The sequence below is a fragment of the Cetorhinus maximus genome, chromosome 4 (genome assembly GCF_964194155.1).
Source record: "Cetorhinus maximus chromosome 4, sCetMax3.hap1.1, whole genome shotgun sequence".
Classification (NCBI taxonomy): domain Eukaryota; kingdom Metazoa; phylum Chordata; class Chondrichthyes; order Lamniformes; family Cetorhinidae; genus Cetorhinus; species Cetorhinus maximus.
Window position 1 is genome coordinate 18,419,893 of NC_135882.1, and position 26,429 is coordinate 18,446,321.

Genomic DNA, 26,429 nt, shown 5'->3' on the forward strand with positions numbered 1-26,429 from the left:
TGACAGCGCCCAGCTGATCGCGGGCCGCACGCCCGCTCCCACTCAGCCCCGCCCTCCCCCTGATAGGGAGAAAATTCTCCCCCTAGTGTGTATGTACACAATCTTCAGAGGTGGCAGGACAAGTTGAGAAGGCTGTTTTTAAAAGAGACCTTTGGCTTTATTAATTGAGGCACAGTTTGTAAAAGCAAGGAAGTTATGCTCAACTTCATAAAACCCTGCTTAGGCCCCAGCTAGAGTACTGTGTTCAGTTCTGGGCACCACACTTTAAAAAAGATGTCAAGGCCTCAGAGGGTGCACAGAAATGATTTGCTAGAATGGTACCAGAGATGAGGGACTTCCGTTATGTGGGAGGATTGAACAAACTGAAGATGTGGTCCCTAGAGGAGAGAAAATTGAGCTGGGTCAAAATCCTGGAATTCCCTCCCTAACAGCACTGTGGCTGTACCTACACCACATGGGCTGCAGCGGTTCACCACCTTCAAGGGCAATTAAGGATGGACAATAAATGTTGGCCCAGCCAGTGAAGCCCACATCCCATGAATGAATAAAAAGAGATTTCATAGAAGTCTTCAAAATCACAAATGGCTTTGACAGAATAAATAAGGAGAAACAGTTTGCAGTGGCAGAAGGGTCAGTAATCACAAGACACAGGTTTAAGATGATTGGCCAAAGAAGCAGAAGCGACATGAAAAAAAAAACATTTTTACACAAGGAGCTATTGTGATCCGGATAACACTGCATGAAAGGGTAGGGGAAACAGATTCAATAGTAACAAATAAAAGAGAATCGGCTAAATATTTGAAGGGCTATGTGGAAAGAGTGGGGAAGTGGGATTAGTTGGCTAGCTCCACTGAAGAGCCAGTACCAGCCTGATGGGCCAAATGGTCTTTTGTGCTGTTTCATTCTAACATGAGTATTTTCGACATCATTCGAAAAGCTTCAGGGAGAAACATTTTGGTCAGGACCTCTCTGTTTTCCCTTTTCAACATGCTGCTGTGTGCTTTCAGCATTCTCTGTTAACATTTTAGATTTTTAATTTCTTTTCTCTCCCTACTGAATATGTGATCCTGCTAATGGTGACGTGTTCAAGCCCCGGAATTTGGCAATGCCAAGTATTAATGTGCACAAACACTCACAGGGGAAGAGCAAGAAGTTTAAAAAGTCCTTGCAGTCAAATGGACGAGTCAGGCGTTCTTCATGCAAACAATAGAAATGAGCAGTTTCTGTTCCTGTACAATATTACTGCAAAGAAAAACGAGTGGTTTGGAAATCCTTGAATGGAAAAGGGCGTTAATAAACATCGTAATCTGGATTGCAACACGCCCTGTAAATGAACGGGGGTTGATCTCTGACACATCAACGGGCTCCCACGACTGACAGGCAGCGGTGGCAAGAGCACTGATTACCACCGCGAAACTGCGCATGTGCGGCCGTCGTATTGCTTGCCGGGAATTGTAGTCGCGCTACCCCCGGCTCCGGGCTGGAAGAGGCAGGAGAGACTACAACCCCTATCGTGCTTCGCGAGGGAGAGGGCGGTCCCGGGGGTGGGGGGGGAATGCACGCATGCGCACTGCCGCCAGGCTCAGCTGTCAGCTGCCTCTGGGAGTTTCCTCGTCCCGGGCGTGTGGCTTTCTTGACTTTGGAATTTGGAATCTCCTGACGTTCGATTGGAACGCGGTGCTGGCGGCTGCGGAAAATGATACATTCAGGCGGAGCTGCCTCTTAACCTGGAGCGTCCGGACCTCCTGCCAGGCGCTGCTCTCTCTCTGACCACCCCGCAGCCAAGAGTCAAGACTCTCTCCTTTTGTTTCTTTTTTTTTGCAACCTCTTTCGGTCGCTTTCCTTCTCAGCGTTCGCCATGCTACTGATCCCTTGCCTTCGGAGAGTTCTGCGACCTTCCCGGACTCTGGCGTCCAGACTGGGCTCCGGGAGGAGAGGTGAAAGGTGCGGGTTCCACCCCCTTGCTCCTTCGCTCCTCTCCTGCCGGAGCAGCGCTGCTCCCCCGCGGCTCTACGGCACCCATTCGGCCAAGGAGCCGATGGAGCCGCTGAACACGGTTGAGGGAGCCCGGGACTTCGTGTACAGCCTGCACTCGAAGGAGAGGAAGAGTCTGCTGCAGGAGCTCCAGAGGTTCGAGTCCATGGCAATAGCACAAGGTAAGGGAACAGCGTGTATGAGGGGACCGTGGGTTGAGCAGAAATACACTAGCTGTGGCTTGGTACTGCAGCGTTACCGACCGGCTGGACAAAGAGTAGTGACCGGACACAAATTCTAGAGAGAGAAAGAGAGAGAATTAATGAGGGAACACAGACTGGAAGACAGGGCTTGCACATAGGGCGGATAGGGGAGAACTTGTGTCCGGACAGGGGGTGCCTTTCGAGGAAGCAGACACACGTGGCTAGGCTGAAGAATGGACACAGGAGCTGTTAGAGACACAAGCTACTTGGAGAGGGGAATGTGGACAGCCAGCCACAGTTTGGAGAGAGAAGTGGAGACTTCATAGTTACTCAGCCAGGGTAAAGTGGACAAATCGGTGTTTGACCGGCGCAGACTCGATGGGCCGAAAGGCCCTTTTTCTGTGCTGTAGACCTCTATGACTGTGACTGAGAAGCTGAAGTAGGGGTGATCTTTGTCAAAGAAATGCATTAGACCAAGTTACTGAAGTTTTAATATCTTTGTTCCTAAAAAGTTATTTTTAGATTGTTTCTTCCATCGTTTCTATTTGAATGACATATTTGTACTTCTGAAGTCAGGGTTAGACCTGATTCGGAAAGGAGTCAGAGATGGCCACTGCGATTTACTGTAGAGTTCAAATGCTAAGGAGGGGTGGAATAAGTAGATGGGGTTTTTTTTTGGGGTCTCTGCTTGATAAAATGCGTAAGTTGGGTATATTAGGATCACTGCTGTTTCACACGACTTGACCATTAACGGTTAAAAATTGCACACTGACTGCGCGTACACACTTTATCTGTGCACCAGACTTTGACACTTAGTATTTAGATATACCGAGGAGTTTTTTTTCGGGTTTTCTCAAAGAAATCGGTGCCTTTGTTTATAGATTGGCAAGCAGGGAGCTCATGCTTGTTTTAAGTTAGTGGTGTGTTTAAAATTAAAAGGCTCCACCTGAGCCGGCTGAGATAACCAGCTGGCTTTCCCCATATGTTAATTTTCTGTCCTCTAGTTTAGACTTTGTTGTGTGTCCTCAATGTTGGAACAGTATGTTAAGGGCATGGTTAACCGTATCACAGTGCCTCCTGATTGTAACTGGTGGTATGCGTTTTGAGTATATAGTGTGGATAGCAGCTTGTATTTTTGGTTCAGATCATTGCTATTAGTATGATTTAATAGAGAAGCACGCTAGGGGAATTGATCGAGATGAGTGTTTTTTTCCCCCCTGTTATTGTAAGTCAGTTGAAGGGCTGTGACCATGCTGCAAACATTGAAACTGAGCTCTTAAACCTGGCAGATACATGAAGCATATGCAAAGTGCATGAGGGAAATGAACTGTTGGCGAGTTAGACCTGATTCATGGAACGTGAGTCACATCACCCGTGGGTTAGTTTACCCGGCGCTGCCCTGTTGCACTCAAAAGCCTCCCACAAACCGCCCCGTCAGTCCTGTTCTGCAGGAGATGGTATGGGCAGAGAGGTTCCCGGCTCCTTCTGCTCCTCCTCTGGCTGGAGAGCGGAATCGATGGAGGTGCAGCGCTCCCAGTCACCCCAGCGCATGTGAAAGCCTCTTATTGAAAGGGCTGCATCTGTTGACGAGAACCAGGGGCGGGTAATTTGAACGGAGAGCCCTGTTCAGCACCTTGGGCTGGGCTGGGCTAGACCTGCCTGCGCTGCGCTTGGTCCCCACTTCGCTCTCCAGCCGCGCGGGGGAAAGTAACAGGAAAACATTCATCCCCTTGTCGCCGGCAACTCATTTGTGGACGATTGTTTGGTCAGCTTTTCACCATTCTGAATTTGGGGGAAAAGTGGGGGAAACAGTGAATCTGCGCTCTCACCGCCAGTGTGCATTGAATAAAGTCTGTGAATGGTGCTGGGACACACAACCCAGTCTGTTTTAACTTTTGAAAGTCCACTTTTTTTTAATTTTTGGTCAGGGTACTGCGACAATGTTCAATTTAAATGACGCAAGACTGCCTCTGCTAGGTCTTCTGGTACTGTGCCTGTGAGTAATTGCGAGGAGGTGTGGAGACAGTCCGGCTGATGATTGCTGACTCTCCATTTCAAAGAGACGGCAAGATATTGAATATGTATCCAGTTGTTGAAAGGCTTTGCGCGCACTACGGTTACATTTCATCCAAGCCCTGGTAACCCAGCAGGAGCTCTTGATTAAGTCGCTGCTTTTGATTGTATCTCCGTCAAAGATTAATGAGTATCCCTGTCTGAATGTTTCCAATCTGAACCTGAAATAGCTCATCACATGACTAGCAGTTTGTTTGACTCACTTGTCCTATTACAGTAGCACAGCATTAGGTAGTGGCTTAGTATAAATTAGATTCCAGAATTACATTTCTTCTGTTTATCGGTAAATTGAGACCTTTTGGGCTAAACTGAAACTGTTTTCTGCCATGATAACAATTCTCAAGGGTGTGCGGTGTTACAGACCTAGTAATGCCAGTCACGAATGGGATCTGTTGAAATGCCTGAAGAGCGGGTGTTGCCTGATAAGCTGCCAGGCTATGGGAACCACGGCGAGTATTTCCCTCCTTCAATGGAGCACTAGACGAAGTTTCCCTTCACGGTTTATAAACTGACAAATTGACCAAGGTACTTGTCTACTGGCATAATATGAGAAAAGTTTCTTGATGTGCCTGGTGCTGATGAGTGTTGGGAGGTGTTTCTCTAAGTGATGTAGGGGAAATTTCAGTTTGGGGGGAAACAGCACAGTTAGGTATGTATTGACACCTGAGTGCAATTACTGGCCTGTTAACCCTGCCACATTTGAAACTCTTTCGAGTTACCAACAGTCACAGATTGCAACTCTTTCGAGTACAATCACAGTTCTTGGTTTCCGGGAGTGGGACATGAACCCACAACCCTCTGATTCAAAGGCGAGGGTGCTATGAACTGAGCCACAGCTGACACCTCCTCTGCCACATATGAAGTGGGACTGGTGTATTCTCCAACATGTCCAGGGTTCCAATTAACCAGTGTTAATTTTAATTTTGTGGGAGGTTTGATGTATATTGATTCATTGTGTGATAAGGTGATTTTGACTTCTGTCATGAGCTAGTCACTTGTCTTGTGGTTTCCTGTGGAGCTCCTGATGCAGCTGGTTCTGGTCTTTATTTGCTGCCCATTCTAATCTTCAGATTATGCTTTCATGAAGTTGTGGTTGGATATAGATTTTGTTGAACCAGAGCACTTCTGTTTTTATTGCAACCAGTGGCTTGTATCATGCACTGTTCTCTTTTTTAAATTAAGTTCTTGAATTATCTCTGTACATCTGTGGCTGTAAATTCTAATTAGTGTGTTAAGATTTGAATGGCGCCTCTGAAGCAAATGACATTCTATAAAATCAAGTGAATTTATTGTTCAGTCTTCCTGTCAGATTTTATTATAGATTAAATTCAGAAATAATTATGGTAAGGCAACTTGGATCTGACAAATCAGATATAGTCACTTCATAATTCTTTGTGCATATCTGAAAACAATGTCTTTAAGCATTAGACATACAGAAAAATAAATGCAATTAATCACTTTTTTTTCCCCTCAGCAAAGACTTAACATTTGATGATCGTTTTGGTTGTTTCTCTCTCCGCATATTATTAAAGAAAGCTTTATAGGCCTCAGGTCATAAGAACATAAATAAATAAATTGCTGCTGATTAAAATGCCAAAGTTGTTCTTCATCTTCTTTCTGATCTTCTAACTGATCTTCCTCTTCGCTATCTGGTGGCTCATCCTTCACCTGCATTGCAGCCTGTTCCAAACTTTCGATTGTTGCTTCACTTCCACTGGAATTGATACTGCTGTTTCTTTAAGGTGCCTGATCCTCCTGCATATCCTGTTGCTTATTGGCCACTCGAGCCTGCTCCACCATTCAATTAGATCATGGCTGATCAGATCCTGGCCTTGACTCCACTTTCCTGCCACCACCACCCGCCTGCCTCCCAACCCTTGACTCCTTGTCAATCAAAAATCTGCCCAACACGGCCTTGACTATATTCAATGACCCAGCCTCTGCTGCTCGCTGGAGAAGTGAATTCCAAACACAAACGACCCTCCTGAGAAGAAATTCTTCCTTGTCTCCTTGTCTTTGTCCTTGCTGTTTAATTATGGCCTGACACGTATTATCGTAAATGAAAACCTTGAAATGAGAGAGTTCCTAAAAAAAACAACAACACCAGATATTTACCATCCTGGCCTGTTGTTCCAGTCCCTACCTTGAGTGTCTTGACTATCTTTCACAAGGTGGCAACAAAAAGAAATAAGCAGGCATGAACCATGTCATACAACATATCTTAAAACCACAGCAGAAGCTAAACAGCAGCCAGATAAATTGCACGCTGATGCATTAACCCTAAACATCTTAGGAATGAACAATTTTAGCTATTTCAATATTTCTAACTACAGTACAAATCCACAAGCCACTCATAGAAATAAAGTGAAAGCAAAGACCTTAACCATATGAGATTAAACCAAATTCTAACCGTGTATATAGGTATGCCAGACTAGGTGTTATTGCTTTATTCTACTGCACAGTGATTTATTAAACAATTCTTTTAAATGCATCTGCTGTCGCTTTTATTTATAGAACTGAATTGATACTTTACCGTTTAAAATAAATGTCTTCTGCAAAATAACACTACCCAATTTAGTGTAAAAACAGCCATCCTTAATTTCTATGCATTCAATTTTTCATTTGAGAGATTATTTTAGTACACTGTATGTCTGTGGGAAAATGCCAATAGCTTTCATGCAATTGTCCTACCTGTGTATTACATTTCCAAGTAATTCCTTGCAGATTAAACATCCAGATGTTTGAGAGATGTATAAATGTAGACACTTTCTTTTAATATGCATTGGTTCTTATGCACAGCTTTGTTTGGAAAGTCATGAAATGCTTTTTAAGTTTCAAATGTTTCAAATCCAGCCTGGATAATAGACTCAAAGGCGTAACAACCTTAAGCGAAATGAGTGTAAGGGACAACCAGCAGTGCAACAGGTGCACAGTACAAAACTCCCTGTGATTTCTGAGTTGACAGCAAGGTGGGAATTTAAGTTGGAGAAGCAGCATGATCGCCTGGATGGAAATTCCGAAATTCCTGCCGATGCAGTTTGGGAATCTGCTGTGACTTAAGTTGAGACGTCCTGTTCAGGGAGAGGAGAGGGGAATTCACTCTGATATACCTGATCCAGGTATGACTGAAACTGATGACAACAGCAAAGCAACTATTTTCCAGAAACGGCGTTACTTTTTATTTGCTCTTGGGATTTAGTTGTCACTGGAATTTATTTCCCATCCCTAGTTCTCTTGAGAAGGTGATGGTCCATGTGGTGAAGGTACTCCCACAGTAACAGACTGTTCTAGGGTTTTAACCCAGTCTTAATTAAGATGGTGTGTGTGACTACGAGGCAGAGGTGTTCCTAATCACCTGCCCTTGTCCTCCTGTTGGTAGTGGTCAGTTTGGAAGTGATGTCGAAGAATCGTTGGAGACTTGTTGTAGAGCATCCTGCAGATAGTATGCGCTGTGGTCATGGTATGCTGGTACTGGAGGGAGTGGATGTTTAGGCTGGTGAACGGGATGGTCAGTTAAGTGGAGAGCTATGTCCTGTTTGGTGTCTAGCTTTTTGAGTGTTCATGCACCTGCACCCATCCAAGCATATGGACACTATTCCACCACACTTCTAAGCTGTAGTTTGTAGGTGGTGGAGTTGATTTGAGGAGCCATTTGCTGTAGACTATCCAACATTTAACCTGATCTAATAGCTATGGCATTGATATGGCTGGTCCAATTAAGTTTCTGGTCAATGGTGTCCCCCAGGTGGCTGATGGTGGGGGATTTGGCAATGGTAAGGATATGAATGTTAAGACATTGTTGATCAACGTTCTCCTTTAGAGATGGTCATTGCCTTGCACTTGTGTGTATGTTATCAGTCGCTCTCAGTCCAAGCCTGCATATTGTTTAAGTCTTGCGGCATGGACTGCTCTGTTTTCTGAGTTGTGAATGGAATTGAACACTGCACAATTATCAGTGAACATCCCCACTTCTGACTTTATGGATGGAAGATCATTAATGAAGCAGCTGAAGATAGCTGGGCCTAGGATGTTGCTGTGAGGAACCTATGGGACCGAGATGATTGGCCTGCAAAAACCACAGCCATCTTCCTTTGCATAGTATGATTGAAGCCAGTGGAGAGTTTCCCCTTGATTCCCATTGACTTCAATTTTGATAACATTTCAAGATGTCAAGGGCACTTGCGCTCACCTCACCTCTGGAATTCAGCTCTTTTATCCACAGTTGGACCAAGGCTGGAGCTGAGTGAGTGGTCCTGCTAGAACACAAATTGGCTACAATAAGCAGTTTATTGGCAAGTAAACCCTGATAGTGTTGTTGATAACTCCTTCCACCACTTTGATAATTGAGGGTAGGCTAATAGGGCAGTAATTTGACCAGATTAGATTTGCCCTGATTTTGTGGTCAGGGCATACCTGGTTAATTTTCCACATGGTTGGATAGATGTGGCTGTGTTGGAACAGCTTAGATTGAGGCATCCACAGTGTGAAGAAGACCAAAGAAAAATTGCTTTATGTACTTTTATTTTTCAGAAACTGTTCTGGTTTCATTATAATTAAAAAAAAAATTAACTCCAGGCTATTCTCTTACTTTTTATTCATTTTACAATTAATTGAAGTTATTGCAGTTCTGTTAATGCATATGATAAACCACTGTACATGAAAGTAATTTCCCAATCCTTTGGGTTTAGTTCTTCAGTTTCTTCTTTCAATTTTAGTTGCGGAACCAATGCTTGAATTGAGAGAAATCACAATCTGAGAGAGAAATTCTGTTCTACAAATTACTTTCAAATTTGCTATGTGTTAGAAGTTAAAGGGAGACGTGACTTAAGTAACCTCATTCAGAATATTATTTTGAGCTGTCTGATAACTCAGCAAGTTTATGGAGTAATTCAGCTGTACAGGCTAACAATGTCGCATGTTTGATTGCTGGTCCATGCTTCTGTTTCTGGCTTGGACCGTGGGAATATCCTGGCCTTAGGAGACAAAATCATCGAGGGCCTCTACTCCTGAAAACTCTCTCTGACCTCTGCTGGAAGTCCTTGTCTGAACCTGCCCCCAGTATCTGCAGACCTCTGCGGTTGAATAAACTGCCAATATTGCTGGATGAAGTTTACACATGTTAACAGCTGCTACTTGGCAAAGTACCTGAGAGTGGCAGTTATAGTTACCACTTTAGGGAACAGGTTCTTCTGACTTGGTTACCACTTTAGGGAGCAGGTTCTTCTGACTTGGATACAGCGAACTCACCAAATGTAGAATATGAAAATGCCAAGCAACGCAGCAATTGTAATCAAAAATTGAGCGAGATAACAATCTGAATGGGAGATCTGCTAGTCCTTGGAGGTAGTATTCCAGCTCTTTGGAAATCATGAAGCGTAGAGAGGATGCAATCTAGAATGAAGTTTTGTGTTAATGCAGTTTTCTGGGCCAGGGTTAATGAATCAGTTGGTGCCTGTTGACAATGACTAAGAGTCCTTAGTAAGTTAAGAAGGTATGTGTAAGGTTAGAAGCAAAGACACTCTTGTCAGCCTTGTAGAATGATAAAATATGCTTTGTGAGACTCTGAACCTTCTCTATTCAGATCAAGTCAAACCATAAAGTTTCATATTTTACAGCTGCTTGTCTCTATTTGCACTTGTCCAGCGTGCTGTAGAAAATGTGTTCTGTTGAGGTGAGAACTACTTCCTTAGCCCATGAAGATGTGATTGATGACCTTCCTTTGTGGTGTGGAAGATGCTATATTTCCACTTGGAAAATGAGCAAAGGCCCCACAGTGTAGTGATGGTATTGACTTTAGGAAAACTGATTAAAGCAGAAAATAAATTGTCACTGCCGAAGGACAAGAGAAGCCTGTAAATCGGAAAGGAAAAACAAGAGTTTCATGTGAAGTGAAGCCTCAGTGGCTAAATAAGGGTGTTTGTAGAGATATGAACCTTAGGCATTTCATTGTATAAATTTAAATTGTGAAGAAAACCAGTACAGTTACGAAAAGATAAAGGTTATTTAAATTAGATAATGTTAGTGACCCCAGATGAAATGGGTTGAAGGTTGGAGGATGGTCAGCAGGAGGGTATCGATATAGTAATCTTTAGAGACAGGGAATAATGGTGACACTTGGGCACAAGAAGGTAGACACATCTACATTAAGACATTAATTAATGATTGCTGGAATGTTTGAAGCATTAGAAATAAGCTGTTTGAACTGGTGGTTGATGTGGGTGGAATAATCAACCCCAGAGGAATTAATTTAAATATTTACGGAAAAAAGTGTTCAGAAAGTGCAGGAGGAACAGATGAGAGGGTGGTGTAGCCATATATGTCAGAACCAACGGGGAGATGGCAGGTGGGAAGGTGGTTAATGGAGTTGGTACAATGGGTGGGGAAAAGCCACAGAGAGAACGTCTCTGATTAGAAATCTCTATGAATAAATCTAAACTAACAGTTGCAGCCTGCTGCAGACCACCAAGTCAACACAGTACAGGACACAGGACAGTATTACAAAGACATGAGAGATTTGGAAAACATTTGTTATGCCCAGTAAAGGCATGTCCTAGTCATCACTTTAAAAATTCTTTCGAGTTATCAACAGTCACAGATTGCAACTCTTTCGAGTACAATCACAGTTCTTGGTTTCCGGGAGTGGGACATGAACCCACAACCTTCTGATTCAAAGGCGAGGGTGCTATGAACTGAGCCACAGCTACACCTCTCATCACTTTAAACATGGACTGTACTTGTACAGAGCTGAAACTGTCTTTGTTTTCTAAAATGCACACTAACCAGGTGGCTAAGATGGTGGCCAAGAGTCAGGTGACTTTTGAAAATTCAACACTGGCTCCATCAAGTTTTTGCAAAGTTCCGAATTGAATCACCCTGGGTGGGGGACTCCCTCTTGAATGGACATACCCAGGCAGCATCCCTCTCTGGAATTCCCATTTGCCATTGTTCATAGTTTACTCCAAACTCAGAATCAATGGACTTCTAGACTCCATGCCTCCAAGTTTGCAATTCAACAAGAGAGCTGCAAAAAGCTCATTATCCACAAGTGGGTGTGAAGAATCATAATTTATTTCCATTATATAGCAATTGCTTTCAGCTTTAAGTCATTCTGGGTGGACAGTAGCAGTTAATCATGTGGCTGAAACTGGTGTCTGACCCCAAAATCCTTTATCAGGTGAGCCAGAAAGAACTGGGCAGTCTGTAAGCCACAGCAGCTGCAGAAAAGGTGGTGTCATATTTGCCTTTGAGAGCAGGAGGCTGTAGAAATCGTAAAAGCCTCCCAGCTTGGTTCCTTTCTCAAAGTCCACCAGTATTGAAATGTGGCCTCCTGGTACAAAAACCACAAGCAACCAACTTCATAGTCTTCTGCAAAAGGAATCTCTGCTGGAATCCTGCAATAATCCTAATAGATGACTCCAGCTATTTGAACCCAGTTAACTACAATTCAAGTGGAAAATACTTTTACTTTACTGGACCTGCAATGACTGTTCTCCTGCAATAAGCCAGACATATGAACTGTTGTTTTGTTTATAATTTATAAAAGTACTGTGTGTGTGTGTGTGTGTGTGTGTGTGTGTGTGTGTGTGTGTAAAATCCTCTTTATTTTAACCCACATAAGCTTATTACTGTTATTTAAATTGACCACACGCGCATCTTCCTCTCCAAAAACTACACTGATTATGGACAGTAAGGGAAAGGGTACAGTTCGCTCCTGACCCTGTCTGTAACAATTTGCAACGGGAGACTTCAATTATAATTTGAGAAAATGGAAGTTGGTAAACATATGGATAATTGCTTCATAACCAATACCCAAGAGGCAGTGCTCCTCTTGACCTAGCTAAGATTAATGAGCATAACACCGGTGCTGTAAGACCCAATGCTTGCTGAAGAAATGGGAGAGATGAATGTGAGCCATTGGGTTAAGTAGTCAGTGAATCATTATGATCCAGGTTTTAGTTCCCATGGATTGGACGACTGCTCATGGCTCTGTTACTTAAAGGAAGAAATGGAACAGTGGAAATTATGGACTTGAGCTTGACTTTTGTAGGAAGAAAGCAGTAAGTATCATAGGTGATTAAAAATAAAGATGTGCATTTATACAGTGCCTTTCCTGACTCCTGAAGTTCCAAGGGGCTTTACAGCCAGTGTTGTACTTAGTAATGTTGGAGTTTATTAAGATGTAATTATTTGGAGGGTTTTCCATTATTCGTGGTATTGTGTAGTTTTAGGAAAGGTAGGCTTTGACTGAGTGCTTTCACGGGGATGACCATGTTGATGCATAAAACAATTTTACTTAGACAAAATTTAAGTTGTGACCAATGGGGCAATGTGATTCCCCCGTATAGGAAGTGACTCCATATTGTTTGTCTTTCAACTGTTTTATATTAACTGTGTTTTTAATTAAGAAGTAAAATTCAAGCAAATCGTAGTCTCGAGAACTTTCAGCAACAAATATTTCAATATAGCGTGCTTCTCGAGTATCTGCACAGAACAAACTGATGCTGCGCAGAGCAGAATGAAGGAGTTACTAGAAATGACCAATTATGTGGTCTGAGGCTTTGAGAAGGCTTTTGAAGGCAGGGTAGGAGGCAGGCCGTAAGGCAAGACTTCCAAGGAATAATATAAAGGTAACTGAAGGCCACCAACAGTGATGGGGGTGAGGGATGATGTTTTGTGTCAGAGATGCCTCAGGCTGGAATGTGGGAATGTAGGAGTTTCTGGAGGTACAGAGACTTTTAAATGAAGACAAGATTGTAGAATTCATTAAACTGTGGAATGCGGAGCCACTGGGGATTGATGAGGTCAGGTATGATGGGCCTTTTGGTGGGACCAGATACAGCAGTACAATTTTGGACAACTGACAGTTCACTACCTCCAAACTGCACCTGCCCAGCAATGGGAGTATTAGGGAGGTGGAGTGTGGAGGTAGTGAAAATGTGGATAAGGGTTTTGGTAGTGGCGTGAATTAAATAAATGGAGATTGTGGAGATTGTGGAGATTGTGGAGATTGTGGAGATTGTGGAGATTGTGGAGATTGTGGAGATTGTGGAGATTGTGGAGATTGTGGAGATTGTGGAGATTGTGGAGATTGTGGAGATTGTGGAGATTGTGGAGATTGTGGTCTGTGGTTATGGTGATGGTGAGGATATAGGGTTCGAAATTTAGTTAAACGTTGCAACGAACCAAACCTGTACATTTTGTTTCAATCTATGTGGGACTTGCATTTTGAAGATGAGGTTACACAGTGTTTGGCAGAAGTTTAAAAGGTGATTTTGGTCTTGAGAAAGTTGTGAAACATCCATGGTTTGCATTGGGCAGGTGATCAGATGGTACAGTGGTGGTGGAGAGTGTTTTTTTGGCATTCATATGAAAGCATTGAAGTGGTAATATGTAGGTGAGGAATAGGAGCAGGGGTGGAGTGTAGAATAGGACCTTGGGATACTTGAGGTAATTGTGCAGCACTGTAAGGAGGAGCCATTTTATTGCTATTGGCTACCTTGGAATAGGTTGGAGTAGATCTGGGTGTCACAGATATGCATCAATGGGGTGATACCAGAGTTCATGTGATGCACACACAATTGGGTCTAGCAATTGCATAAAATAAGTGGTGTCTATTCCGGGGGAAAGGCTGTTCACATGTAAAACTCTGGGTTAGTTTCTAATTCAAATTTTCCCAACAGCAAAATAAGATGTAAGTGTTTAAACATTGATTCAATTAGAAGGCCCATTATGTGCATTATGTTCAAACACTTAGATCCAATTATCACAAACCATTACCTTGGAGGGAAGAATACCTATTAAATACATTTTGGTTTATCTGTGGGCTGAACAATACAGGCGCTCAGATATATTCATAGGATCTTGTCACTATGCTCACTGTTTAAAACAGCCTCATCTTCATCCCCACTAAAGAAATAACCAGTGTTGAATTGATATTCCTGTGATTGGCATGTTGCTCGTTATAGCAACCACAATGAATAGTCTTGAGAATGAATTGTGTTGCTATGACACCACACGAGCGTACGTCACATCCCCTAATTCACCAATTTGCCTTAGTTTTATACAAAAACAGAAACAGAAATACCTGGAAAAACTCAGCAGGTCTGGCAGCATTGGTGGAGAAGAGCACAGTTGATGTTCCGAGTCCTCATTGAAGGGTCATGAGGACTCGGAACGTCAACTGTGCTCTTCTCCGCCGATGCTGCCAGACCTGCTGAGTTTTTCCAGGTATTTCTGTTTCTGTTTTTGTTTTGGATTTCCAGCATCTGCGGTTTTTTGCTTTTATGCCGTAGTTTTATAGTGATTTACTGATCTGTTGCGGGCTCCAAGGTGTATTTATGTTTCTGTTCCTATCTATAGTAACCATTTGGTATCATATTTATCCTATAGACAAACCCTACCTAATTCTGCATTATATGGTTGGATTTGTCCATTGGATAATCTGCTTGGTTCCTGGTGTGATATCAGTTTACTTTAGGCCTTAGGGTATCACAAGGAGGCCATTCAGCCCATCATGCCTGTTTCTTTGAAAGAGCTGTCCAATTTAGTCCCAATACACCAGCCTTTGCCCCATTACACTGCAAATTAGTTCTGCTCAAGTGCATGTCCAATTGCTTTAGCAGTTTTCAGTAGCAAAGAATTACAAATTCACCAATTACTTGTTGCCTCATTGTAATATTGAGAGCACGTGAGCCAAGCATGAAATGCATGAATTAGTATTATACGCTCGGTTGCAATAAACTGAGACTTTTTTTTTCCTTAAATGTAGTTTATTTCAAGCTATGCAAAAATAGCGAATTTTTGTAAAACATTATTCTAAAACACTCAGTCTGCATGATCACAATATTTAAGGTTGTAGAGATAGTGTTAAATAATAGAAACAGGAAAGTTGGAACAGAAATGGTTTGTTTTGATAATTACTGGTTTACATGGTTTGCTTGGTTATGTAACTTGGAAATGTAGCATTTTTCTCTGCCAAGTGACTTTGCACCAGCCTCATGCCAAAGAGAGAAGTCAGAAAACCCAGGCGATTTTTAGGCAGGGCTGCAATGTTCAATAGACAGACGAGTCCGTTGGTCTCACGACACCAATGGGAGTGCTTAGAGGCAGAGCTGAGGGAGGCAACATGGAGGTGTAGGTGTGTTCCAGTCATAACTGGTGGAACATGTAGTGGTGAAAAATTGTCCTTAGACCAAAGAATCGGCATTTCAGATAGCCATTTGTAACTTTAAAATATAATTAAAGTGGCAGCGCTGTCGTTGTTAGTAAAGTTTAATTGTCATAGATTTTATACTTAAAGCTGTGAAAAACCTTTTTTTAAAAAAAAGTCTTTTTAAGTAAAATAAAACAATGGTAGCTTTTAATTCTAGAATTCATTTCGGTATTTGATTTTTAAAAGCTCAAAACACGCTGTGCTATCTTTGGTGATTTTTTTCCTCAGAACAATTTTATTCTAAATCTTGTACCATGTTGTACGTGACCTGAGTGTTCTTTGCTTACAGTAAGCTCTAAAATGGATAATACTGCTCCACTCCTGGCTCTGTTTGTCACCTCCTTTTCTTACAATGATGAATATAACATGATTTTTTTTTAAACTACTGCCCCACTCCACCACCACACATACGTAATTAACAGTGAAGCTCCACCTCTGGTTTTAACCAAACTCTTATTTACTGCATTTCAGCTCTTGGCTATCTATTGCTGGCAGTTTATTAATTATAAATCAAGATTGGAATACTGAGATTCTCTAGCTGATCACTTAAAACTGACCAAGAGTACAAGAATTGGAGAGCAGGTTTCTGGTTAAAAATTTAGATTTAAAACAAACTCTTAATTTTTACAGAAAGAAAAAAAAATATATATATACAGTATATTAGTTTAAATATCCTTTCACAAATAAGACAAAAGCCAATTAAATCCCTGAATTTTGTTTTAAAGGTGATGAATGAAAATGCATTTGCCTGTCAGAGTCTTTGAATACAATATAATTGGGTTTCTTCATAAAGGGAGTTCACCTAGGAAGGAGGAAAAACCTGGACTCTTCATAGCTGAAGGTCGCTCCTGTTAGTACCTGCTGTTGAAACTTTCAGTGCAAATTGAAATGGCTGTGTTTAATCTTCTGGCACATTTGATATTGAGGCATTCAACGGTATTGCTTTGTGATAGAGCTACAAGCAGGGAATCTCAGATCCAACTGAACTGGTGCAGATTCTCACAAAGCAGGGGAAAAAGACATCACCTGTTTTGACGTGAAGGTTTGAGACACTTTGTTATAGTGTAGTATAGTAATTCAGCTTGGCTTGGTCCTGTTGGGGTTTTATGGTCAAGGCTGTGTTGACAGGTCATGTTGCATCAATGTAGTTTTGACAAACTGCTGCTACAACAACAACAGCCAGCATTTATACCGTACCTTTTTAAAGTAGCAAAACTTCTTAAGGCTGTTAACAGGAGCTTAACAAATTTGACACCAAGCCACATAAAAGTGCTATTAGAGCAGGTGACCAAAAGTTTGATCGCAGAGCTAGGTTTTATGAAGTGCCTTCAAGGAGAAAAGAGCGTGGGAGAGAGGTGTAGAGGTTTTGGGATGGAATTTCAGAGCTTAGTCCCTTGGCAGGTGACTGCAGTGAAACAGGCCACTTTGTCGCAGCTAGTTTGTGCCAGTCCAGCCAGTAAATAGTCCCAGTCGCGTTTACCCACTTCGCTTCCATATTGTGCCATGCCCTTTTCCTTCATTCAGCTATCTAACCTAATCTTGAATGTTGACAATTTCTGCCTCAGTCATTGACCCTGGAAGTCAATTCCACAGCCTCACATTGTTTTGTGCAAACAAGTTGCTCTTTGGCCTGAATTTTTGCCGAGATGGAAGGGTTTCGCGGCTTAGCCAAAATGACACTGGAGCCCCGATTCCAGAAGCCCCACACCCAGGGTGCCCCATTTTCACCGGGGAGAACGAGATTGGACTGTACTTTGCACATCCATGGTTCACAGAGGCAGCTGCCCATGCAGGAGTGCAGCTGCCTTCAAAGAGATTTAATTTTTGTTTCTGGGATTTCCAAAACTTTTGCAGAAAAGGTCTAAAGCTGCCGGAGTTATTTGGCGAGGTCAGGTGCTCCGTTTGGGATTGTTAAAAGTAAACGAGAATGTGCGTAAAAAGTGGATAAGCTCTGGAACTGTCAAGCTGTCAACTCACTGAAATTCCCAGGCCATTTAATTTTTTTTGCAAAAAATCAATCCAGTCTGCAGGTCAAAAAATATGTGCTTGCTATTTCACTGTTTGTTCTGCTTGTCCGCTTCCACAACCTATCACTATCACATTGGAGAACCTGTAAGTTCACAGTTTGTTTGATAGTTCCGAGAGTTATAAAGAGATTAGCTCTCTTTAATGAATACAAATTGTTTTCATTATGATTAAGTACTTGAAGGAAGTGTTTGTTTTTATAAGGAATTAAGTAATTGAAGGGATTTAATTGTTATCAATGAGCGCTTATTTTAAATATAGTGAAGTCTGCAATTCGGCCCGTCAAATTTTATTTCACTGCACCATGGCTCTCAAGATCTGCTCATGATGGATACCGGGAGAGTTGGCATGGAGGGTGTAAGGGCAAAGGGTGATGGATGGGGGCATGGGCTGGCAGTAAGTTGTCATATGGGATATAAAAAAGCCATGGGGATGAGTGGGGGCTGCTGGGTTGGCATGAGTTGGCACTGTTGGCATAGGGGTTATAAAATGGCCTGGGGGTGAGTAGAGGGGCATAGTTTGGCATGAAGGCTATGTGGCCATGGGTGTAGAGGGGCCTAGGTTGGCATGGAGGGCATGGGAGCCATGGGTGGGTAGAGGGGCATAGGTTGGCATGTAGGGTGTGAGGGGCATGGGAGGTAGGTAGAGGGGCATGAGTTGGCAATGATGGGGCATGGGGAGTGTGTGGGTGGTGTGAGGGATGAAGGCTGTCTTTTTGTTTTATGTTTTTATTGTAAGTGGCACAAAGTCCCAGGCCTTTTCCAGCCTCAGCGCCTGGCAGCCCCTCTTGCTGCCTCTGCACTATTTCCAGAGGTGGTAGGCCTGACTCCAGTTAGCACACTCCCCGCTCCCAGAGCAAAAATCCAAAGATTCGGGGCACTTACTCACAAGTCGGTTTGCGGAGTTGGGAATTTTTCCTACTCTGCACTCCTGACTAGGGAGTGAAAATTTGGTCCTTTGTTTCTGTTCTAGATCTCTTACATTTAATCTTGCACCTGCAGCCCATTTTCCTAGGCCCCTTAGCTGCTGAACAGTCTGTTTCTACTCCCCTGTCCCATCCATCACCTTAAGCATTCATTCCTTTCCCCACTGTTGCACAGCAGTGTGTACCATCTACAATTCACCAAGCCTTTGGCAGCACTTTCCAAGCCCAAGACCTCTGCCACCTAGCAGCACAAGAGCAGCAGATGCACGGGAGCACCACCACCTGCAAGTTGCCCTCCATGCTACACATCATCCTCACTTGCAGCTATGATGCCATTCCTTCACTGTCACTAGGTCAAAAACCTGGCACTCCCTTCCTAATAGCACTGTGGGTATGGACTGCAGCAGTTCAAGAAGGTGGCTCACCACAACGTTCTGAAGATCAATTAGGGATGGGTAATAAACGCTGGCCTTGCCATCCTATGAGGAAATTTAAAAAGGTCTTTTCATAATTTTATAAACATTTCTTACTTTCTTGCACCACCAAGCATCAGTTTAACCAGGGCATCGCCAAAGAATATGTAAAATGCTATTAAAGGTGTTGTACTTTACAAGTTTAAATGCATCCACTTGAGTTAACTTAAGGTACTCATCATATGCTAAAACATACCCTCCATGACAGGAAGCCCAATTAACGTAAATGAAATGAGCCTTTGTTTCAGAGTCCTGGCATATGGCATTGGTTTTAGTTCTTTGGCAGTTGTCCAAGACAGTACCATATCATTATGATTCGATCTGTCATTTTTCCTGATGCCAAGGCAACACACAAGTTGTCAAAACCTAGTTCAAAGCTGCAGAAATTGTGTATTCTTTCAAAAAAATTTGGAGATGGCTTACCAAGTTGCGGTGTCCTCTTCCGTCAAATTCAAGTATTTTGGTCTTCAGATCAGAAGAGGATCAGGCCATAGAGTTATCAAATGAGTTCTACCCTAATTACTCCTGTACGGTATCATGAAATAATCTGTGGTAAGCTACTCAGACACATCATATGGTGCAGGTTTCACTTTATGCCAGGATTTTGCTTTAAAACCTTCATTGTTTCATTGGAACATCCAAATAATTATAATAGGGCATTATTGATTGCCACTACACCACCTAGTAATGTTATTGGACTAGTGACCCAGATGCCCGGGAAAATTCTCTGGGGACAAAAACAGAATTACCTGGAAAAACTCAGCAGGTCTGGCAGCATTGGCGGAGAAGAAAAGAGTTGACGTTTCGAGTCCTCATGACCCTTCAGCAGAACTGAGTGAAGTTAGGAGAGGGGTGAAATTGCTGCCAGACCTGCTGAGTTTTTCCAGGTAATTCTGTTTTTGTTTTGGATTTCCAGCATCCGCAGTAGTTTTTTTGTTTTTAATTCTCTGGGGACATGGGTTCAAATCCTACCACGGCAGCTGGTGAAATTTAAATTCAATAAATAAAACCTGGAAGTGATGGTGACCATGAAACTACCATCGAATGTCTTGAAAGCCCATCTGGTTCACTAATGTCCTTCAGGGAAGGAAATCTGCCGTCCTCATTTAGCCTGGTCTACGTGTGACTTCTGACCCAGAGCATTGTGGTTGACTCATAACTGCCCTCTGAAATGGTTGAGCAAGCCACTTAGTTCAAGGGAAATTTGGAATGGGCAACATATGCTTGCCAGCGACACCCATGAATGTCTTTTATTTCATTGCTTATGGGAAGGAATCTGTTTAGTTTAACTGTGTTATGACCCCTACCCTTCAAAGTAATTCATTGTGTGAAGCATTTCAAAATATTTGTGACATCCAATAAGATGTTGTATAAGTGAAAACTTTTCTTCTGTCCTGGAGTGAATATGACTGCCCTTAATTTTTTTTGGTCATTTGGGATCGTTTCCAAATAACATGAAACCTTAAGAGACTTTTTTTTAACTACAGGTTTGTAGTTGTGTTTGTAACACAATAAACACTGAAGTATTTTGCCTCAGCTCTCCGGCAGCCTCGAGCAATTTCATTGAGCGTATTCATTATTGGCACCCGAGTAACTTGGAATCCCTGCAACTATTGAATATCCGACTAGTGCAAGTTGATTTTGTCAAGAAACCATTGGTGGAAATTCTGGGAATTTCTCAGCAGTGTCCGAAGGTTAAATGTTGCAAATACCCACTGCATTTAAGGGAGGTGAATTTTCACAGTGCTTTACTGGTGCGACTTTGGTGGTGGAGAGTGTGAAGCATGGAGGAAATTCGCCTCCATGCCTTTATTAAGAAGTGTTTGGCCAACTTCTGTCCATTATTTAAACCTTGATATTGATTGCTTATCTTTAAGGGGTCCAGTATCAAATTTGGACTAACAACACTCGTGTGAAGCCCCTTGTCATGTATTTGAGCTTCGTTAAAAGCGCTGTATCAGTGCAAGTTGTAGATGATGCATTTTTGATATTTGCAATATATGCAGCATGATATTTGACAGATCTAGCTCCTCATTTAATCTGATTCTTTTACCTGCGTTTATCAGCACAATGGCATCTCTGCATTGGTGATCTCTGTTATGCAACACACCCTTCCATGTTGCATCAAAAGATAGTGTTATGTTTTATTTCACATCTTGGTGAAAATCATGGAACCCGATTCTAAGCAAATTATTATTTCCAGGCCTATTTTATTTATAAATGCTCCCATTATCTTTGTTCCCTCTCCCTGTTCAATGGGTTAATTGAATAGCTTTTTTTTTTCAAGTTGTGAAGTATATCTTTGTTTCCTGGTTTAAGATGGAAGCATTGAAGTTAATGGGAAGAAGCAACCAGTCTTACTGAACCCACGGTTTAAATAGGTTACTCAGTTCAAATTGTTAATGATTTATCATAGCATCTGCTTCTGAGCATTGAACTGGCATTGTTCAAAGCTACTGGACTGGCAGCAATTTGCACAGATCAATTGCAAGTTAAAACAGGATGATACTGTGACAGTGTGGAAGTATGATTGACTCTTGAATGTGAATTTGAAACTAACGGATTTTTAAATGCAATTACAGAAGCTGCTGTTCTGCATTGTATCAGAAGTTAACCATAGTTAACTGGAGTCCTTATCCCATTTCTTGCTAGAGGAATGTATAAATCATGCCTGTGGAACAATAGAATTGACTTACTGTGAAAGAAACTTAATTGATTCTTGTATTTGCGAGCCGGGACAAAAGAGCATCAGAGTGGGGGAGGTATTGGATAACGATGCTGTGCCTTTCCTCAAAAGAAACAGTATTATGTGTTCTATCAATATTACAGTGTACATCATTGAATTGGCGGGGGAGGGGCTATGGGGTGCAGTAGCGAGTTATATTTTTAAAGTGTGAAAAATGCATTTGTATTGTACTTGCTCAATAAACAGTTAATAAATGTTGTACTTGTATTTGAATTTATAGCATCCCCTGGACACCGCTACCCCAGAGCCCAGATTCCCATAAGCAGGAAGTGGAGAGAATAGGCTGCAGCGGGTGATGCAGGTTGCTTTGTTGTGTGTCAGTGCACCTGTTCAAAATCCCAACAATTGGCAGATTCCTCTTGTGCTTTGGCATGCTCTTACTGGCTCACTTGTGGTCCTAACGTTCAGTCTTTTAATTTTATGTTTGCTGACGGTGTTTTTGCAATGATGGCTTTTGAGTTGCTTTGATGTCACGTTGTGCTTTACAGGGACGCCAGCTGATGTGTAGCACAGCTGTTCAGGAATTTAATTTGTGTGGTTTTTTGATTTGCTGCCCGCTATACAATAATCACTGGCTTAAGATGGCAGCAAATCTAGCTTTAACTGGCTAGAGCTTTCTTAACTTTGTCATAACGTTATAAAAATGTCATATTTCCTCTCCATCAAAGTGGATCATTTATTTTAAACCAAGTGCATCGTGTTTTGAAATGGTATTGACAGCACAGACAGTATAATTTTCCAAGTTTAAACACACGCCTTCTTTGAAGTACCAATCCTATAGAGGCGTGGCCTCATTTCTGCAATGCCAAATGAAAGCGTAAACTATTGGTGTTTTGGCAATCTGCTACTTGCCATTCACATGTGATAGGGAGTAAGAATCAGGGAAGCTATCTTCAGAACAGTGCAGCATTAGGGACATGACGATGATGATAAATTATATGGAAACATTATTCTGAGAGGTGAATTTGTCCCTCAGATGCAATTAAATTGCCACTGACTGCAACACTTGACCAATTCATGGGCTTTTACTGTGCCTTCTCGCTTACTTCTCCTTTTTTCTATTATCTCGGATGTTAACGATTAAGATAGTTCTAATAACTCAGATGCTGCAATAGTTGTCCCGCTATTGGTAGAAGCAGCAGACTACAGCGTATCATATCAAAGGAGAGAAGAATGAATGAATCAGAAAGCATAGTTAGAGATCAATGATTATATAGTGGCTCACCTTAGAAATTTTGATACAGCGGATTTACTTTTTGGACCCACATCATTCAACCCACTTGAGGTGACATGCCTGCTCAGTTTAACACATTTCTGATTTGCATTGCTTTCCTTCTCCTTACAAGTCTACCGATCAGGACTAGACTATAAAAGCAGGGATGTGCTGCTGAGGCTTTATAAGGCTCTGGTCAGACTGCATTTAGAATATTGTGAGCAATTTTGGGCCCCGTATCTCAGGAAGGATGTTGTGGCCCTGGAGAGGGTCCAAAGGAGGTTCACGAGAACGATCCCAGGAATGAAAGGCTTAACATATGAGGAACGTTTGAGGACTCTGGGTCTATACTCGATGGACTTTAGAAGGATGAGAAACTTACAGAATACTGAAAGGCCTGGATAGAGTGGACGTGGGGAAGATGTTTCCATTAGTAGGAGAGACTAAGACCCGAGGGCACAGCCTCAGAGTAAAGGTAAGACCTTTTAGAACAGAGATGAGGAGAAACTTCTTTAGCCAGAGAGTGGTGAATCTATGGAATTCATTGCCACAGAGGGATGTGGAGGCCAGGTCATTGACTGTATTTAAGACTGAGATAGATAGGTTTTTGATTGGTAAGGGGATCAAAGGTTACGGGGAGAAGGCGGGAGAATGGGATTGAGAAACTTATCAGCCATGATTGAATGGCGGAGTAGACTCGATGGGCCAAATGGCCTAATTTCTGCTCCGATGTCTTATGGTCTTATGGTCTTATGATCATTGATCTTTTCATGTGATACAGCAAAATCACATCAAAAATCAAGTTGTCAGCACAATATATGAGCAAAAACATGCATTTAAACAAGTAAACAATGGTTAAATTTTGCCAGGTAAAATCATAGAATCTTGCATGACAGAATGAAGCCATTCAGCTCATTGTGACTGTGCTGACTCAGTCCCACTCCCCTACTCTTTCCCTACCACCCTGCAAAAATATCCTCCAGCTGTCCCCATTATACGCCTGGTACCAATCTTAAATTTATGTACATTTCTTCAGCCAGTGGAAATAATCTTTCTGGCAGTTGTCCTTGAGTAATTTTTAAATTGCCCTTTTATAATTTTGAACATCTGGAAAGATATCCTTGTTAACAATCTGCTTCACTAAATGGGAATACATTTCTATTTTTCATAGTCAACGACATCAGCTATTCCAAGGTCGTTTTTTTGGCCACTGAGTGTTTCAAGACTCTTTCTTTTTCTGTGGGGCTGGGGTCTGCTGAAGAAGTTGACATTCTTTGTGAAGTTGCCTATAGTATTGGTATATATGAAATTCAGTGTTAACTGGTATATATAATTTGAGATAGGACAAATTTATGTAATTTTACTGTAAGTATAAATAAGGTTATTCCTAATATAATTAGAATAATTTAGATCCAGCCTGTAAATTGAGACATAATTGAAAGGCTAGGCTCTGTTTCATAAGTTGGGTCAACCTGCGGCTACAACATTCCTAGTCACAGAAACTGTACTTTACAAAAGAAAATCCTAATCTTCAGCCTGTTTCCTATTGTTTTGAAAATGAGTATAATATTAAAGGAGAAGCACATGTATCTTGGGAGATTATTTTGTGTGCAAAGAATCTTTTCGCAGCCTGCCATCTCCTCTCCTACCCCTGCCCCACACACCTTGTAAAGGAGAGTCTGCTAACCCGGGTGTATGTTGTTCTCTGCTCTGCAGCATCGGGTCCACTGCTCCAGCAGTGTACATCAAATCTTCCATGTTGGGAGTTGGAGGTGGGGAGAAGAGAGGGAAGTTGGGGAGTTAGCGGTGTTGGGCTGGTGGTTGGAGGGTTATTGGGGAGGTTTGGGGAGTTATTGGCCGGGGCGGGGTTTGGGGAGTTAGTAGGGGGAGGCATGGTGGAGGGGAGATGTTGCTGACTCCACAGAGGATGGAGGAAATTTAAATCTCTCATTTGAAGGTAAGGATGGTTCTGGTGTTGAAAGCTGCTCTTTAAAAAAACAGAAAAATCAATTTGTCAATGAAAATGGGTGTGTAAGAATCCTTTGCAAAGCCATCAGTGTTTATCTGGGTTCCAGTATAAAGGTACATTAAATGGTGACATCTAACATATTATTTTATGCACAAATAGATATGATACCAGCGGTAAAGAATGTTTGGGTTTGTAGAGGTGGCTGGGAGGAGACTGTGTATACAGTGCCACATCAGTTGATTTTTATTGAGCTAGCTAAATGTCCGAGTTCTTCAGCTTGACATGTGAGAACATGCTATTTTGGTACTGATTCATTCAAGCTGAATGTTGGGGTAGACGGTGGCGTAGTGGTATTCTCGCTGGACTAGTAATCCAGAGATCCAGACTAATGCTCTGCGGTCCGGGGATCGAATCCCATCACGCCAGATGGTGGAATTTGAATCCAATAAAAATCTGGAATTAAAGTCTAATGATGACCATGAAACCATTGTCGATTGTTGTAAAAACCCAACTGGTTCAGGGAAGGAAATCTACCTGTGACTCCAGACTCTATCTGTTGACTCTTACCTGTCCTCTGAAATGGCCTAGCAAGCCACTCAATAAAGGAATGAAACCGGACCTACCACCCACTGTAACACTGATATAACACACACCCTTCACTGTCTATGACAGTATGGGTAGGAGTGACCACCACACAGTCATTGTGGAGATGAAGTCCCACCTTCACATTGAGGATACCCTCCAATGCGCTAAATGGATTTCGAACAGATGTAGCAACTCAAGACTGAGCATCCATGAGGTGCTGTGGGCAATCAGCAGCAGCAGAATTGCACATGAACATAATCTGTAACCTCATGGCCTGGCATATCCCCAACTCTACCATTCCCATCAAGCCAGGGGATTAACCCAGGTTCAATGAAAAGTGCAGGAGGGCATGCCAGGAGCAGCACCAGGATACCTAAAAATGAGGTGTCAACCTGGTGAAGCTATAACATAGGATGACTTGCATGAAAAACAGCATAAGCAGCAAGTGATAAACAAGAGGTAAGCGATCCCACAACCAACGAATCAGATCTAAGCTCTGCAGTCCTGCCACATCCAGTCGTGAATGGTGGTGGACAATTAAACAATTCATTGGAGGAGGAGGCTCCACAAATATCCCCAACCTCAATGATGGAGGAGCCCAGCACATCGGTGCAAAAGATCAGGCTTGAAGCATTTGCAACAATCTTCAGCCAGAAGTGCAGAGTGGATGATCCATCTAAGCCTCCTCCAGAGGTCCCCAGCATCACAGATGCCAGCCTTCAGCCAATTCGATTCAATCCACTTAATATCAAGAAATACTGGATACTGCAAAGACTATGGGCCCTGACAAAATTCCGATATAGTACTGAGTATAGTACCAATAGTACTGAGGACTTGTGCTCCGAAACTTGCTGTGCCCCTAGCCAAGCTGTTCTAGTACAGTTACAATACTGGCATCTACCTAGCCATGTGGAAAATTGCCCAGGTATGTACTGTACACACAAAGCAGGACAAATCCAACCTGTCCAATTACCGCTCCATCAGTCTACTCTCGATCATCAGTAAAGTAATGGAAGAGGTCATCAACAGTG

General features: G+C 42.3%; 1 protein-coding gene across 3 annotated transcripts in view; it reads left to right on the forward strand.

Moving 5' to 3' along the window:
* Nucleotides 1–1,534: 1,534 nt before the first annotated feature.
* tmem65 (transmembrane protein 65) overlaps nt 1,535–26,429 on the forward strand; it is a 72,192-nt gene continuing 47,297 nt past the window's right edge. The window contains exon 1 of one of the 3 annotated variants that reach the window (XM_078540002.1): nt 1,535–2,156. In XM_078540002.1, coding sequence (XP_078396128.1) covers nt 1,859–2,156 — 298 coding nt within the window. In that variant the 5' untranslated portion in view covers nt 1,535–1,858. The remainder of the gene's footprint in view (nt 2,157–26,429) is intronic. The other 2 variants (XM_078540001.1, XM_078540000.1) reach the window with 2 other exon arrangements.